Source organism: Clavelina lepadiformis, chromosome 7 (genome assembly GCF_947623445.1).
Source record: "Clavelina lepadiformis chromosome 7, kaClaLepa1.1, whole genome shotgun sequence".
In the NCBI taxonomy this organism is placed as follows: domain Eukaryota; kingdom Metazoa; phylum Chordata; class Ascidiacea; order Aplousobranchia; family Clavelinidae; genus Clavelina; species Clavelina lepadiformis.
The window spans coordinates 14,155,232-14,172,560 of NC_135246.1; the positions used below are offsets into that span (position 1 = coordinate 14,155,232).

The 17,329-nt window shown below is 37.5% G+C and overlaps 2 protein-coding genes across 6 annotated transcripts; one reads left to right on the forward strand and one right to left on the reverse strand.

Moving 5' to 3' along the window:
* Nucleotides 1–217: 217 nt before the first annotated feature.
* On the forward strand, nucleotides 218–9,009 carry LOC143465532 (PTB domain-containing engulfment adapter protein 1-like). Of its 5 annotated transcripts, XM_076963877.1 has the most exons (9): nucleotides 218–363; nucleotides 681–752; nucleotides 1,081–1,251; nucleotides 4,280–4,414; nucleotides 4,549–4,635; nucleotides 4,948–5,061; nucleotides 7,063–7,201; nucleotides 7,528–7,604; nucleotides 8,396–9,009. In XM_076963877.1, the coding sequence occupies exons 1-9, from the start codon at nucleotides 355–357 to the stop codon at nucleotides 8,471–8,473; spliced, it is 882 nt and encodes a 293-aa protein (XP_076819992.1). In that variant the 5' UTR covers nucleotides 218–354; the 3' UTR covers nucleotides 8,474–9,009. The 5 variants fall into 5 exon arrangements, 4 of the variants coding, with proteins under 4 accessions (XP_076819992.1, XP_076819989.1, XP_076819988.1 ...); XR_013118624.1 differs by lacking the exons at nucleotides 218–363; nucleotides 681–752; nucleotides 1,081–1,251; ... (1 more) ...; nucleotides 4,549–4,635; nucleotides 4,948–5,061 and adding an exon at nucleotides 5,078–6,889 and having other exon boundaries at nucleotides 7,063–7,264; nucleotides 8,396–8,456; XM_076963874.1 differs by lacking the exons at nucleotides 218–363; nucleotides 681–752; nucleotides 1,081–1,251; ... (1 more) ...; nucleotides 4,549–4,635; nucleotides 4,948–5,061 and adding an exon at nucleotides 5,078–6,889 and having other exon boundaries at nucleotides 7,528–7,633.
* Nucleotides 9,010–11,838: 2,829 nt separating this feature from the next.
* On the reverse strand, nucleotides 11,839–16,543 carry LOC143465031 (uncharacterized). The gene is made up of 6 exons (XM_076963150.1): nucleotides 16,394–16,543; nucleotides 15,889–16,089; nucleotides 15,390–15,492; nucleotides 15,045–15,192; nucleotides 14,817–14,897; nucleotides 11,839–14,685 (listed from the first exon to the last, which is right to left on the reverse strand). Exons 1-6 carry the CDS (start codon nucleotides 16,503–16,505, stop codon nucleotides 11,941–11,943), a joined length of 3,390 nt encoding a protein of 1,129 aa, XP_076819265.1. The 5' UTR covers nucleotides 16,506–16,543; the 3' UTR covers nucleotides 11,839–11,940.
* Between the last annotated feature and the right edge of the window lie 786 nt (nucleotides 16,544–17,329).

Consider the following 17,329-nt stretch of genomic DNA (forward strand, 5'->3'; position numbering starts at 1 on the left):
GAATCATATAACAATTAATTTGGTGGTTCTGATAATCTAGTATATCTGTGTGCAATTTATTTTTCCCTGAGATGATTGTGTTCAGAGTGAGGTGAAAATATTCTTAGTTTTACATAATAGCTGTTTAAAATGGCTGGACTTATGATTTTATTTGCTCGGTCTGTTAAGCATCAGTCTTGTTGACTGTAAAACAAAGCATGCAGTTTTAAAAAGTGGCTAAATTTGTCATTTTCAAAAAGGTATGTTTTTATGTTGATAGGATTTCGGTAAGGTTGGGGTATTGCTGCAAATTTTGGCAGATTTGATCGTTTACAATCACAATTTTATTGCAACAAAACTGATTCATTTGTCAAGATGGTTTTGGTAAGAATTTTGGACTTTAATCTTATGATTAAGTATTGCAGTACTGCCTATGCCCATTAGTTGGTAGAATATAAATGGCGATGTACTGTATATGGTTTTGCAAAGATTGCAAAATAATTGAACTAAAAGTATTGCATGTAAATTCCCTTCCCTGAATTCCTCATCAGCATGTTCTAGTGACATGATTCACAGACAGTTAATGTCGATGTATTTGCTAGAGATTTTGTACTGGTGATCATTTTTATCGTATCACGCTTAGGCTATGATGTATTGTGGCTGGAAAGGTTATTTAAAGTCTGCCTTTTCTTGTTCCTCAGAGCCCAAACAAAGAAAGATGGATTCATTCACCAGATGCACTGATCAATGGCAAAGTTACATACAATGTCAAGGTGAATGTTGCAGCTGTATTAGAAAGTTTTTTGAGTTATTACAAGTTTAAAGAATTTGTCTTATCAATAAAATTGAATCATATTCAAAAATTATTGAGAAACATTAAGCATAATACAATGTATCCATAATGCGAAATTAATTATTAACATCAATTGTAAATATTTTATGTCAACCTTGATACAATTTTTGGAGGCTGATACAACTTTTGGAATTATTTTTGGCAAAAATTTATCTTGTTACCATTATTATGTTTTTCTAAACAAACACATAAAAAATGGATATTTCAGAAGTATTTCGATGTCAAAGTGTTCATATTTTATTCTTCAGTTTCTTGGTGTTACTGAGGTTGATGACCCACGTGGGATGGATGTGGTTCAAACTGCTTTGCAAAAATTAAAATTTTCTCAACAGATTAAGCGTTCAGAAGGAGAAAAACCACCTAAAGTTGAACTGAACATTAACATCGATACAATAAAAATAACCAACCAACGAACCAAGGTCTGTATTGCTGTTATTGTGCCTTTGCTTGGTAATCTGTACTTACTTCTTGTTAGTTGATGGTTCTTTGAAATTTTAGTTTAACAATACATGAAAAGTTTATCATAAATCGAAAAAAGTTTTTTACCGGTACCATTCGTTAATTATATATAATGAAATTTTTGATCGTCACTAAATTTTCTTTGTTTATAAGCATTGCATATCCTTTGCTGCTTGAGCACTCTTACTTGTGACTTATCGTAATTACAATACCTTTAATGACATGGCCAGCTTTGTAGTTCTCACTTACCTGACAAAAAATAATCGTTTTTGCAGCAATACCTGACTTTGAATCCCAGACACTTAAAGGTGGCATATTTTCAAGCAATTTTCAGGTTACACTAACCATATTAGAATTGTTTGCACAATTGGAATGTGGACAAACCGCATAAAACCAATGTTGCAATAATGTCAACAGAGGAGTTAAACCAATTGTGGTAAAAAATGAAACCAAATGCTACATAAATAACGACAGATTTGTAAATATTTTAGTCAGAGCAGTATAGATTTGAACATACTCCACTTATAAATGTTTCAATTGTTTTGGCTATGTTCCTACCGTGGACTTAAAGGTGGTGTCCCAGAATATACTTACAGTTTGTAGCTTTACATTGCAAAACAGATATTTGTAAAAAATATTATACAAACAATTCTGTATCACAAACAGAGGCATATACAGAGAGATGATTGCCTCCTTTAAAAAATGAAAAAAAAAACGATACAATTATTGTACTTTAAGCAGGAAATTTCAGTGAGCTGCGTGGTTCCATAGTATTGCGTCTAACACATGGCTTAGCCTGTGCCTAATGTCATTAAAAAAAGCAACTCAATACTGATGTAGATAATTAGATGGTCTTAGGGACTGCTCCATGTTTTGCAAAAATCTGAGGACTTAAAATAAAATCCTGGATTCACCCCTGATCACAGGACACTGTATTTATTAGCACACAGAGCTTATGTACTGTAATAGTTGTTGGATAAAATTTGATGTATTCACATGTGTTGCCTTTGTGAGAATGAGATGTACAGAGTATCTGCAGGTGCGTTGGCATAAAGGAAGTGATTCAAAGTCAATGTTCGCACTGTCGATTCCTAACAAGTACATTTTTACCATTGTAACTACCATGCCAAGTACCTTGCACTTGGTTTCCTCACGGATAATTTTTCCATCTATGGAGAAATATAGAAATTTATTTCTGACTACAGAGTCTTGCTGGTTGTAAGCATTTTACCTACAGAAATAAAATTTTTGGATTGCCTGGCAGACAAAAGATTACACCAGCATATTAGGCTTGTATTATTCACCGTAGCATGCTGCAAGTGCCAGTGATGTCAACATAAACTGACTCACTCTAATCTGCATTCGTCATTTGCAGTGTGTGAATATTTATTCAGATTTTTTATTTTATGAGTACTTTGAATGATTTTGATTGAAATTATATAGGCTTAATATTTGATTTAAGAAAATATTTGACCCTGTCTTGCGTTTAAGTGATTGCTTGGCCTCAGTGTTCCGTTTGTTCAAAGAATCTGTGCAATTTCCTATAAATTAGATGGACAACAGGCACACAATATGCTAAAACAGAACAGAACACAAGTCATGGAATACTCTTGATAATTTGTCTGAACTGTGTTATCCCTCTGCCAATCCCTTGGGGTTTTTCTATAAATATCGTTCCAGGAAGACCTTAACCTAATACATGACATGGGTTACTGCTAGTTATAGAGTCCAGACAACTTGGACAAGCCTTTTACCAGCATGTACACGAAAGAATATGCAATAAAGAATAGAATTCCAAATGCTGATTTATGAACATCTACAAGCAACGGTTTATAGGCTGTGTATGTTTTGAAAACGCTACCTGTCTAAACTGAAGACAAAAAGCATAATGATTTTAAACTTTGGTTGTTTTCTGGGAACTTTTTTGATTAGTTTCTTTTTACACTTTTGCAAAGGAAACTAGTTGTATCACTTGGCAATACTTTTCATAACAAGCATGTGCATAATGCTGGTTTCACAGAAAAAAAATTTTTAAAAGTAATATCATGTTTTTGTTTGTCATAAAGCTAAATAAAAGTAGGAATTAAATTAATACAATAAAAGCAGTTCAAAAAGAAATAAAATTAAGGAATTTTGGTAAGTTTTCACTTATGTACAGAATTTATACGAACTTTAATGTATACTTGTATATGATAATACAGTATTTGCATACGATTTGCTTACTTTTATGTGTTATCTATCACCAAAAGAATGGTGGAGATGATAAAAGTTATAATTAAATGAAGTAATTTGGTCACAGCTAAAACTTACGCATATTTCAAGATTTGTCATGTTATGTGGTGTACTTTTTGCGTGTATAACATAGTCAAAAATGGAAAGTGCATTGTATCACAGCATTTCTAATGAAAGTGCAGCTATGCTATACTTGGACCAAAATGCATGTTAGAATATAAAACAAACAAATAGTTCCTTTATGTTTTTGCTGTTGGTTTGTTAGATGTTTTTTCTTTTTTCCTGTGTTTATTTTGCCAATGACAAGCCAAAATCGATAACGTTTAATTTGTAAGAACGTGAAAACAACAAAACATGGCAGATAAGTGATAATTGTTTTTTACTATCATGGGAGTAAATATTTGCAGAAATTCTTATTATTTAGGCAGCTTTGTTTTGCAAATATTTTTGCCAAAGTTTTTTTTATGTGTACTGGTAAGTTTGTGGCCATTGCACGATTAATCTCCAACCCACGTTAAACTTTAACCTAATTTTTTTTAAATAGAAGGTTTTCACTTTTGTCAGACGTAAATGAAGTGACGATTTGCGTGGTATAAGATATTAAATAAAATCCCCCATTGCTGGTGTCAAGAAAAAAGTACAGCAATGAGTCTTCGTTCTGTATGATTAATTTTCTTGCATTTGACACGCGTTGTTTTGTATTGCGACATTCGTGTTCTGCTTTATTGGAATGCAATTATTTGCTTTTAATTGCAGGAAGTTCTGCATGATATTCCGCTGAATCATGTCTCGTTTTGCGCCGATGACAAACAAGACAAAAGACTATTTTCATTCATTACAAAAGGAAAAGATGAAAAACATTACTGCTATGGTTTAGACTCACTGCATCAGGTTTGTCGTTCATTGTTAATGCGATACTGTGTTTATATTTGCTGCAGTGTGTTAGTACTTATTGTTTGTGCACTTAGATTTCTCCAAGATTTTTTGCCGTTTTATCAAACCAACCATTTTTTTTTAATTTTTAGGCAAATGACATAACCCTCTCCATTGGCCAAGCTTTTTCGCTTGCATTTGAAAAGATTGGAAAGCAGCCGTCTTCATCGACGCAGCAGGTAAGTTTTTTGAATTTTAACTGCTTACCATGTTAATAAACAGGGGAGCTGTCGAAAACCTGGCGAAATATGTTTCGATAAGGTTGTAAACATACGTTTTACTGTGATGCTCATAATATGTAACAACGAAGGAAAACAAAGTAGTGTAGTATTGACGTGATTTTTGTAACAAGGCTAAAGTGATGAATTTGCAACTTACTGAAATAGCTAAGAATATTGGCAGCTTGTTACTTCCGCCCGTTCTCTGTGAAGTTGCGTCGATGTTTTCCGTATTAAAATTGCCAATAATTTTGTTGCGTAATTTATCATCAGATAAATGAATTGAACAAACGCGTGCAAATGCTGGAAAAAGAAAATTCAGACTTGAAGCAACGCCTTTCGCAGCTCGAGGGTCCTGGAAAAAAGGGCAGGTCTCAATCATTATCGGTAAGTGTCATGTCACACTGTGTAAAATAACATCGTTAAGCCTTGATAACATAGGTGGAAACTGGATACAATAGTATTGAGCATTTTTTGTTAATGGTGTTGGTGCTTATTGATTTCTTTTTCTTCTTACTTGTTATTACTTTTTTCCCTAAAAACTGTTCCTTTTTTCTTTTTCCAACTTTCCTCTTTAATTCTCGTCATTGTCCTTTTGAAAATGGCTTAAAAGAAAACATCGAGAAATCTGATCAACCACTCCTTAGTTTATCCATCCTCGTTGGAAAGTTTGGCAAGTATTGCCACTGAATCTAATCCATCGACATCTAACAAAGAACCAAACTTGTCCATATTCGTAGAAGCTAAAGCCTCCAACTCAACTTCTAACCAACAATATTTGCAGTCAAAAATTCTTTCAAACGGCAATAACCGCCAAGCAAATATAGATCAAACCATAGCCTCCGTCGAACGCGCGAAAGCATCTTTGAAGACTCTCAACCATTTTGTTTCACAACGTAAACTAAGACGTCGACAGAATGCGGATGACACTGAAGATACCTCACCGCGTCTATATGAAGGAACAGAAGCAAATTGTAATCCACTTCTCGAGATGAAAGACTTGTGTGATCATGTGGAAAGTCAAATGCTCATAAACGGATCTGGCAGCAACCAGTGGAAAAAGCAGAAACTTGTCAGGAGTAACAGTGCTTCTAACGACAAGTCGTATAACACCCAGAAGCCTAACGTCTCCAGTATTTCAAGACGTAACAGTGATAACAGTTTGTACGTAGGCCTTAACGAGGTTATGGACACAATACAATGCATGATGCACAGTGACAAACAGAAACCTCCAACAAACGCAGCTCGCATAAGTCAGACTCGGGAGCTTCCTAGGATCCCATGCAGTGCAGATGAATTACCGAAGGGTTCGGCGATAGACGCCCACATGGTAACAATAAATCACTTACCAGAGACTACAATTGACGATATGGTTTCGTTTAATGTCGTGGAGCTACCCAAATACGCAAATATAGACCCTTCGGAAGTTCAGTTCCTTTCCAACCAGAGCAACACTGATAACCCGGCACCACCTCTTCCCCCAAAACCAAAGCATTTAACTGGGATCTCCAGCCTGAAGTCGTATCCTCCCCGGACCGAATCACTTGACTCAATATCTAGCACAGACACAAGTTTATTCGACCAGATGTCAGGTCGTTCGTTCCGTCTAAACACCCCGGAGAATTTATCGGTCAGCCTCAAACCGTCCGAAAGCTCTTCAAGTGCGAACTTTCCAACAGGTGATATTACTGCTACACTGGAAAGATTTGCCGGCGAGGATGGTTACATGGAGCTAAAGAGTATCATGGATACTGCCGGAAGCAGTAATGAAGATGTGTATGTGGACAGTATGTACGACAGTGTTCACAAATTCATGTCAGCTGTCCGACAAAGCATGAAAAAAGTGATACCTGGTAAACACCCTTCGGTCACTCCGGACTACAAAAGCAAAACAGGCCGTGCAAAGGTTTTCCAAAAAGAAACCGAAAAGCCGAAAAAATCACGGAATATATTCAGATTAACTAACTCACCAAAACTAGTAGAAATGTTGAAACAAAACGACCCTTACGTTGACAATCCCGATGCCAGTAATTTACCTGCTTTTAACCGCGACCCTGCCCCCTTGTCGGACTTCAATACAGGAATTAAGGTTGGGTTTAGGCCGATTATCTCTCGCGAAGATGATCTCGATAAATTTCTGCAAGCAAAAGAAGCCCCTGACCGTGACAGAAGGCAGTACTCGCATCATCCACCGCAAGTTATGGTTCCAGACAAGGTTTTGATATCTTCTTTCTGCTGTCATGTTTATTTATCTTTTTCAACTTCATATATTCCTAGCGCCACCAGAACGATAGATTAATGAGAAATTCGTGACTTTTGACGTCTTGTTACGGTACATATATTTGAAGTCGAAATGTTTTCGATTTTATGAGATTATTTTGTTTTAAGGCCAAGCACCCTCCTGTGTTCGCAAAAGATGCGTTCGACATGCAGCCGTTTGGTTCCACTGTCGTAAAACTCCCATCGCCGGAAGAAGTGTTCCCTACAAAGACATCGCCCCGTACTAGAACCCTGGTGAAACGAGAAGGTAGTGAGTCATTAATCGATAAGCTGCAGGTCAAAGCTGTCGGTGAATGGAAACAATAATTTTGTAAGCACTATAACACCATTGGTCTTCCGTAGAATTCAGGAAGTAATCGTAGGTCTGAGCTCTACCAATGGCGCCTTGTGTAATATGGGAAACAACACGAGGATTGTTTTGTATTATATAGTTTGCGTTCGTGAATACTGTGATGTGTTGTGACTTGTCGCCGAAGGCAGCTGTTGGCAATAATGCTGATACTGATTTACTGTATACAACTTGCCGTCGTGGCGAAAGTTTTCCGTATTTTTTTTATTTTATTTATTTTTCAGTCGACTTTAGTCAGACGTTATTTGACTCAATCAGCGAGCAGCGGAATGGACCAAGAGCAACGCAACCAATGGTGCCTGTAAGTAACCAAAGCGCACATTTTTAGAGGTCAGAATTATTATGTATATCAGACTTTCATGTTACTTCTTTTGAAGAGATTGTCTTTAAACAAATGATGAAATGTTCACTACATCCCTCAAAACTGTCACATCTTTTTTCCCACTTCTGTTTCGTTTCTTTTTTTCTATTTTCTCTTCAGTCTTCGTCTTCTGAAAACTGCGCCATCTTGGAGAGAATCCTTCAATCTCCTAACCTTGCTGCCTTGCTTTCACTGGTTGAAAAAATAGGCCCTGGCGTTGACGAACAACCGCAAGGCCACCACCACTTACGGTGCTGGTCAGCAGCCCCTGTAGACGCGGCGAGCTCTAGTTCTACCGTTTGCAGTAGCCTGGATGAAAGGAGTGATCACCTGTCACAGCAAAACGAAAAATGTTTTGAACAAAAACTTAAGACATTGGAAGTAGGAAAACTTGTTATCTTTTTACGTTATTTATTTTCCATACGAAGAGTTGTTTTGGTATTAGGAAATACCCGATTAATTTTCAAGCCAAAATTTTAGGCTCGGTTCGATTGCGTATTCCTCAGTTAATTGTAGTTTCGTGCAATAAACAGGAAGTGATATCATTGAAAACCGCAAAGGAAATTTTCGGCTTTCAGATGATTTTTGTTCTATTCTGTTCGCAATCAAGCTTGTTCTTCCAGTTTTTTTCCTTCTGCAGTAAAAACTAATACCTTTACCATCAAAGTCAAATGTCTGAAAACTACAAAAATCTTTTTAAATTTTTAGCAACCACCTCATTTGTTTTACAGGAGGGTTTCAGCCAAGGCGTCGCTATGAAAGAGGCTGAATTGTCGCTAGATGCATTTGACCCCCTGAAAAACAATTAAATCAGCAGCAATTTCGTCATATTTAAAAACTGTTTCAGCTGGTTACCAGCAGTTCAACGTTCATGTTTTTTCAAATCAGTGTTTTACCTTTCTCTTCATAATGTGTTGAAATCATCTCACCTCACACGTCATAGTACCGAGCGCATGACCTGTGAATATCAGCTTTAAATCGCCGAGACCGGTATATGTGTGGAAGCAAATATCCAACGCATCTTGATAGGAAACAGCTGTCTACAGTTCGCGGAGGGTTGATATCTCCGTTCAAAGCTTCCGTTAATTTCAGCAAGTCATGATTTTTGTCACCTTTGCAAGTTGTTGTGTGTCGTTAAGGTTCATACTTCGACCTAGGCTTATGGACTATCTACACAACTGCATAGGGTGGTGAACTTTGGTATTACGGCATTTTGACAGCCCATGTAAATTGTAATGATTCGTTTGATGATGCACATCAATGCATGGTTTATTGCATTTTTTATTGTCTTCTATGTGTACCTTCTCTTCAACTTCTGTACATTGTTAATAAATTGTTATCTGAACTCTGTGTGTGTACACAGCATTTTTTCCAAACTAATGTTTGACTGTCAGTTTTAAAAAATAAACATCCAACAAGTTGACGATCCAAAGTTTATAATTTGGATCGGTAAGAAATTTCAGGGCATATTCAATGCAACGTAATACAGTATAAATCTATAAAAGTAGCATGCGATTAACTGATTACAAATATGTCAAAATCAAAAGTTTTGGACTTTGAGTCGATTAATTTTCGCATAGAAGCTTTATCGTGCTGCATGCTACTGTAAGTTGCTTTGTTTATTTACGTAATAAAATCAGGTTTTTAAAATGGTACAAAACTTGCCTTTGATTCCAGAAAGGTCCTCAGTTATTTAAGCTTCTGAAAACTTTAACAAACACACGCGTTTAAAATATTCCAGTAAAACTTGGGTAAACCTTTATACCTTATACAAAAGCAATCTTCTATATTCAGTATACCTACTAGGCCTATATAGTATTGACACTCATTGCTCTTAAAAAAACAATACAAACTATGGTTTATCGTTAATCTACAACTTACAGTAAACGGATTTCGCCATCTTTATTTATATTGTTACGCACGTTATGTTAACTCATAGATGATTCACAGTATTTGTTTGCCTTGTTTTCTGTGTTTACCAATGAAGTCTACATATGTTTTGTTATTTACGGTTTGGATTCTTAGAAACTAAGTGCTGGTATCCACTATTTGCGCAGGAAACTGAAAGTTTTTCCGCCTACTGTCGAGTTCTCAGTACTCAAACACTCTTAACGTCATTTAAGGGCTGCTGCAGTGAGTTACGATGTGAAAAGTTAAACTTTGTTGGTTAGCTTAAATGGCACTCTGACATTCAGGGGAGAATTTTTCAATCGGAACTTGCACAATCACTATAGCTGGTAACTGGGGCTTGAACAATGAAGGATCATTGCCGAGTTGTTCTCAGCCTAGGATAAAAACTATGACACCTTTAACGTAGCGGCAAGTTTGGCAAGTAGCCACATGCTTCGCGCTTTGAAGGGCCAGGTTCAAGGAACTTATAACTTTGATTCAGCTGAGAAACTTTTTACTTTTACGGTATTAATTCCCTTACCAAGAGTCTATTTAAAAAATTTGGTCAATTTTTTTGATAGGTTTTGCAAGCATTGACGCTAATTGAACCCCTGCTTGTCAATTTTTTTAAATTAGTTTTAAAATAGTTTAAAATGACATATCTACAAATGAAAATTTGCAAGAATCCCGCAACTGGTTAATCCGTCCCTGCCAACAGTTACACATTTCAAACATTTGTTAAGCCAAACATATACTAAACTACATAATGAGTTTCGTGCTTCGCTTAACGTGAAAGGTGACACTTTCTTTCTGCGTGGGCTTCAAAACACAGGAAATTTTAGGTGTTAACCTATAAACATACTTTTATGAAAAAAATTGTAAATGATAATACGAAGATAATTAATGGGAGAAATTGAAAATGAGTAGTGTAAATGCTACTTCTTCGAAAAAAAAGCATCAGGAACCAAGCAAGCTACAATTTTAAAATTAAAATATAGTTAGCGATAATAGGAACATTGTGTAGTCTATTCAGAATTCATTATTTAGTCTACGCAAAATTTATTCAGCTCAAGCATGTATAACGGAAGTGTGTGTCTTTTTGACAAGAAAAAACATTCTAAAAAGAAATTGCTTTCTTCACATTTTATTGATCTTTCAATCTAAAGTCAAGAACATTTTTGCTGGTATAAATTTAAAGAACTAAAACGTTATACAAACGCAATATTTTTATGAAATCGGTATTAAACCATACTACTCAGCCTACATGCAAAACACGGTGGGAAAGATGATTTCATGCAAAAGAGCGAGTGCGTGAGAATCGTTTGGTAACACGCTGATTGCCTATGCCATAATAACAGGATCCCGAAAATAATTCATAGATGTTCTTACCGAAACAATAGTTAGTAGATTAACTGAGTTTTCCCGTTGATATATAGTATAGATCAAAATGTCAAGGATTTGATAATATTGAATTGGAGAATGTAGATGGGAAGTTTTAATATTTTCAAACCATTTGCGTTAAGGTCACCAAATTTAAATTTGCGCTTCGTGTTGTGCGTATCGCTTGCTTGCTCGCATTGAGAAAATGTGAGTAATTCCGTCGATTGCTCGGAAACTTGTGATATGACGAAAAACTTTTTTTGGTTTATAGGCAACCGCTCCTAAACGCTTACCATAGTTTTGTGTAGAATGTAGATACCGAAAGTGCTTCTAAGTCAGGGGTGTCAAGCTCAATCGCACCAGGGACCAAAACTCACAACTTAACGCCGCGGGCCGTAAGGATAAAACTTGATTAAACATTTTGTGACAGGAGTAACAAAAAGCAGCGAAACAACACCAAATTTTTGATATTTTTGACTGGGCTATTTTTGATTATTCTTCTCTTACATTATTATGTTTCATTCATCTCCTTGCAAAAGCATTAAATAATTAACAAACAATAAAGAAAAAAACATCCCAGATTACAAGCGTTAGAATAAATCGATTTATGCTATCGTATGATGGGGCAACTGTTGTGCTGCTGAATTGTGCGATTTGTTATAATCTTGTTTCTTGCTTGAAAAAAGTAAGTTATACTGTACAATGATTTCGCGGGCCTGAAATAGTTCAATGTATAAAATAGCATTGCGGGCAAAGTTTTATTGTAAAGCGGGCCAGGAGTTTGACACGTATGTTCTAAGTGAAGTTATACTTATTTATTTCGTCTTAGTCAATTAGTAAAGATGCATCTTGCTAATTTCCCCCGCATCCAAATTCCAAACTCTTGGGTTTATTGCAAGACAGAAAAGCTTAATATTTGTATTAGTCCGACTATCACTATACAATAAAACAGTAACTAAAAAACAACGATCAAAACTGCACAAATTACGGTAAATATCTCATCAGTTTAGCTTTTCTTCTTAACCAAACAAAGCGGTTGGTCATCCGTTTGAGATGTTGGAGCCACGCTTGATGCTGAAGCCGGTACGACGAAAGGAACAACCGGAGCGGGTTTTGGGGATTTTGCGGTAAGCTCAAGGGGCATTTCTGCATCGACAAAGTTAGGAACACTTTTCAAATTTGGAATATGTTTAAGATTAATTGAGTGATGTTGATGGGCCGGAGGCGGAGTGCTATGCTTCGGCTTCTTTGCCGCAGAAATTTCCTCCGATGCAGCAACAGTTTCTGGCAAGGGATACATCCGGGAGCTCCAAGGACTCCTTGTACCAGCGGGAGGAACTGCTATGTTGATACTGGGTTTGACCGGCGACTTACGGAGAATATTGGGCTTCTTCTTGTCGTGTTTCTGATGTCGGAGAATGGCTGGCTTCTTCTGCTGAAGAAGAGTTTTCACAGCTGGAGGAATTGGTCTGTTTGTTTGATGGATGGTTTTAAGGTTGTTGGTTGACATATGACGAGCTCTGCCTTGAACATCGTGAAAATTGTGCGGTTGAATTATCGCGTTGGGTGAAGACGGGCGCAACTTAGTTTCTTTGGTGCTTTCGTATCTTCCTTGAATGTGATTAGCAATGGAGGAACCACGTGCGTTGTTCTGATTGGCTAAAGTCAGCTGTGAAGTTCCTGTTATAGGAATTCCGTTTCGATTGCTTTTCTGTGCTGAAACAATGCTCCCGATACTATTCTGAACTGGTAAGCCGGCACGAGAAAACTTTTGAGGGCTTGCTACCGGCGCACGTTCCAATGACCTTACGTTACTTGACGTCAGTGAAATTTTACGCTGAAGGTTATGGTTGGTCGCACATGGAGAGACCAGATTCTGATTGGTCAAGTTATGACGAACAAAGCTGTGGTTACCGACAGAATGTCTCACCATCGGATTGTTTGGAGAATTCCTATTCGTGACGTTAAACGATGATGATGCAATCTGGTTGCGTAGGGAACTTTGATTTGAAGACTGATTACGTGGTGACACCTGACTGGTAGAAAAACTTCGCTGCGGGGTCCGAGTGGATATTGTATCATGAATGACGGTTGGACCACTGGAAAGATTTTTAATCGGTTTGAGCACAGCCGTGCGACCTGATGATTGCTGGTTAGTGGACAGAGTTCGGGGAAGGTGATGATGAATGGCTGCACCAGCAGTATTCATCTCTCTTGGGGCGTGGCTAGCCGTCGCGCCTTGATTGGTGGTAATGGGCAAAACAGCAGATTGGCTTTGACTGGATAAAGCAGGGTGGGAGTTGTTGCGAGCAAAACTCTGAATCGAAGAGGTATTTGCTTGCGGTGAAGCCTTGCACGAAACGTTGTATGGAGGAGGCGGGGGGAGACCATTTCTTGATAATTTGGCCGCTGCCATTTGATTAAGAAGATCCTGTTGGCCTCTCAAGCGTTTCAGATCTTCGATGTCGGTTGAAGGAATAGTCCTTTGAAGCTGTTTCTGTAAGTTGGATGGTATCGCAGGCGTAGCGGCGCTCTTTTTAATGTTCTGTGCGATAGTGTGCGTCATAGTTTTTGGTAATATCGGACGCTTCTGTTGCTGCGGCCTTTTCCCTTGCAGCAAGACCCCACCCATGGTATTTCGAACGGCGTCCAATGCCACTTTATGAGCTTGTGCATCATCAAGTTGTTCGTAATTTCTTTGGGTTGCAACTTGAACTTTCGATTGGTCAGACTTGGATTCGCTGGTTGAGTTCGGAGCAAGCAAAATAAACTGTCCGCTTCTCTGATTTGCTGGGATTCGGATTTTCCCGTCCTGACCAGGAAAAGGATTCTGAGCGAAATGAGACGGATTAGAAGGTTTTCTGCGATTCCTCACTTGCTTGTTGGCTTCCATTACGTCATTAACAGAATGATGATTGACAAACGATTGGATATTTTCAGGACGCTTTGGTTTTGTGAGAACGACGGGGATTTCCACCGGCGTCGGTGGTTTGCTGCGCACGGCTTCATCCACTGGTATATTAAGCATTGTGTAGCACTGTAGGTTTTCCGGCTTTTGACTGCGTTGAATCGCATCTGGTTTCGGTTGAATCTGAACAAAACTATTTGCTTTAGGTTTTAAGGTTTGTGAATGCGTCGATGTGTTGTAGGGCCGCTCTAAGCTGATAAAGGTTTTTTCATTGCCGACTTCTGTTGTCAGCTGTTCACTGTCATCGAGTTTATCCGGTTTCAAATTTCCGTTTGTGACTTTTGGAAGATCAAGTTCTTTATCCACAGTCTTCTCGGCGCTCTTTTGAAAACAATCTGATTGATGAAGGGAGTTCTTATCTTCCTCGTCGTCTATTTTCTTGATCGTTGCGATTAAAGGCTTCTCATCCACGGCCGGTAGACCCGGAGATTTCTCTACTGGTTTCACTTTCTCTTCAAAGTGCTGGGATGTAAATGTTTTGTGTTCTTGTTTAACCGACTCGTTATTATTACTACAGCTACTGTCGAAAGAGCTAACTTTGCTTTCAATTTTAGGCTGGATTTCAAATGACTTGTTTAAGGTAGGCTTAAGAGGCGTTTTTGGCTTCGCAAGTTCTTTCACAGTTTTGGGCGAAATATGACTGTTGAAGAACGCCTGAAGTTGTGGTGTTGCCGATGGAAGCAACCGTTTTTTGAGCACTGGCGCGCCGCCCGGAGCATTTTCCGCTTTTCGCTTGAGAGACTTTTTGGTGTAAATTCCAAACGAAAGTTGTATGGTTTGGCTCTGAATATAATACAAACAACGTCATATTCTGAAACCACTTTCTCATGGTAAGGAAAGAACTAAAATGCAGCAGATCTTAAAAATAGTCTAAAAGCCGAGTAGCAACCACGAGTGAAAAAGTAAATGCTCACCCTGGGGCATGGAAAGTTTTCAAATACGTCTGACAATGTAAAACTTTGTGGGAGGATGTTTTCACCGAAGAAAATTAAAACCTGAAAAATATTCAAATTGGATATCATCAAGCTCTTTATAGCAATCAGACAACAACAAATCAAATTGCCTTCTTTAAAATAAATTATTTGGATTTAAAGGAAAATCATTGGAAGCAAAAAAACAACTATTAATACGTCAAATCTCACCTCAACGTCGTCGCATTCCTTTAATTTCATTTTAACGAATTTTTGTATATGAAGTACTGTGACGTCAGAGCAACAACGGATGTATCGTTTCGTCATCTGTCTGTCGATTTCTTTCCATTCACTAGATGGCGGCAGGGTGTTCGCATTTCTACAAAAGAAATGACATTTTCCAAAATTCTTCTTAACAAATACCAGATATATCACTGCTTTAACTTGCAGTTTATGCCACCGGGAAAATATCTAGACATGTATTTAAATTTTGCCATGTTTTTATCGTGAGAAAAAACGGCCGTTTATAAAAACATAAATAATAGCATATCAATGAGAATTTCCCAAATGTCGTACCTTTGATGCTTTTCAAGACTTAAGTAAACTTTTCCCATTTTGTTATTCCATGCGGATTGATCAGTTATACCAAGTTTTTCAGGAGTCAATGTTTTCCATGATTCTGCAGTAAAACGACATTCTATGACTGTATCACATCAATACCAAGGACAAAAAGACAAACTTTAATATCTACAATTTAAGCAATTGCAACTGGTTAAGTGTAAAAAGTTAAAAATTTTACCATTACATTTACCGTGTAACTATTAGCCATACCAATTTTTAAATAACTTTTACACGTTATTCACGAGTTCTTTATCAACAAATTTACCATAATTCAACTAATCTTAGTCTTATTAACACTGTATAGTGTACATGTTGTCCTTTCACGTAGTGGCATAAGTTGAACGTAGTTATACGAGTATAATCACGGTACCAATCGTTGAGTAAAACATAATAGCTTCGGCTTCAACTTTACATACAAGTCCGAAGTTAAAATTGAAAAAAGGGGAAACCCTACCTTGGTCTTTGTATTCCTCCCAGAATGCTTTTCTTCTATGCATCTCTTCCGAGCGAAGCCCGGGAACCAATTTATAGACGATGTCTTGCAAGGTCTGGTCATGACGTATATTTAGTAGCGGCCTGGTCTTATGAACCTGGACGTGGCAAACAGGGCAGGACTTAGAGTTGCTGAGATAGTTGACGATACAAGTCCGACAAACTGCAAAGTAAAAGCGAAAACGGTTAGATTATGAGGTAAGTGTTGTCCAAAATATATCGGGCAATTGGCGCATTGCTACCAAATTTCTTAGTCCATTTTCTCATGTTTACCGCGTAAAATAACACAATTAACAACAAAAATTGTTGAATCAGCTGGAAAATGCAGAAAATTTTTTAAGGGCACTGGGTCACGAAAATTAGGACACAAATTCTCTTACTTTCCCCCACGCAAAAATAATAATGCATGGATCATGCAGTGTGCATTTCTACTTTTATTTAGTTTAAAAAACACCGACTCCACTTACATGAATGCAAACATTCTATAATGGTAGCGGCGTCAACAAAATATCCTTGACATAGGGAGCACGTCAGATGAGCATGGAGTTCGCTCACTTGTAGCTTTACTTTGCGATTCATGTTACGTCACAATATCACCATAAAACAAACATACGTACCTGCAACGAAAAGAAAAGATGGCTATTGTTCGTTAATTTTAAACGATAAAGTGGGCAATTTCTTAACTGCTACAGATTAAAAGTCAGTTTTAAGCAATTATTTTTCTGAATATTACTTCAACACAGCGAGCCAATTTGTAAAACACGAAATACCATAACTTAGTAAATATTCTTCAGCATTAATGCAATATATTAAGACGGACATAAGTGTGTTTGTAACAGTCTGAGATGGTTACGCCATCTGCGAATCTGCACACATGCAAGTAACGTTGCACTGGCGATGACAGATCGATATATACTATAGGATAGTCTATTGCCGTTACCTTTACAACACCACATCACACGCCAATCTATGTAACGCCGATATTATCAGTTATTACTCTCTCTTTTTATTTATTTCAACAAGCTAGCTTGTGTCCACATTTTGCAATGAAAGTTCAAAGCGGTGCGAGATATGTTTCATGTTTTATTTGTTTGCAATCGAGACGCATCCGGCTACAAATCGCCTGAAACAAAAGAAAAAAAGAGATGGCAACAGCCATCTAAACGCTTGCTCTGATGACGAATCCCGCCGAGCACAATACAATCCAAGCGCGGCACTATTTCAAACACTCAAAAAGAAAAAAGAAAAGTCAGTGCATTTATTTTTCAATGGGCGCGCCTGTGCTTTAATCGAGCGCCACTCTAAACACAAACGGTCACATTCCACTGGGTAGACACAGTCTAGCTAGGTCTCTAGAGCTATAAATAGCTCACCCTAAAAACTAGTCTCCTACCTCCATGCAC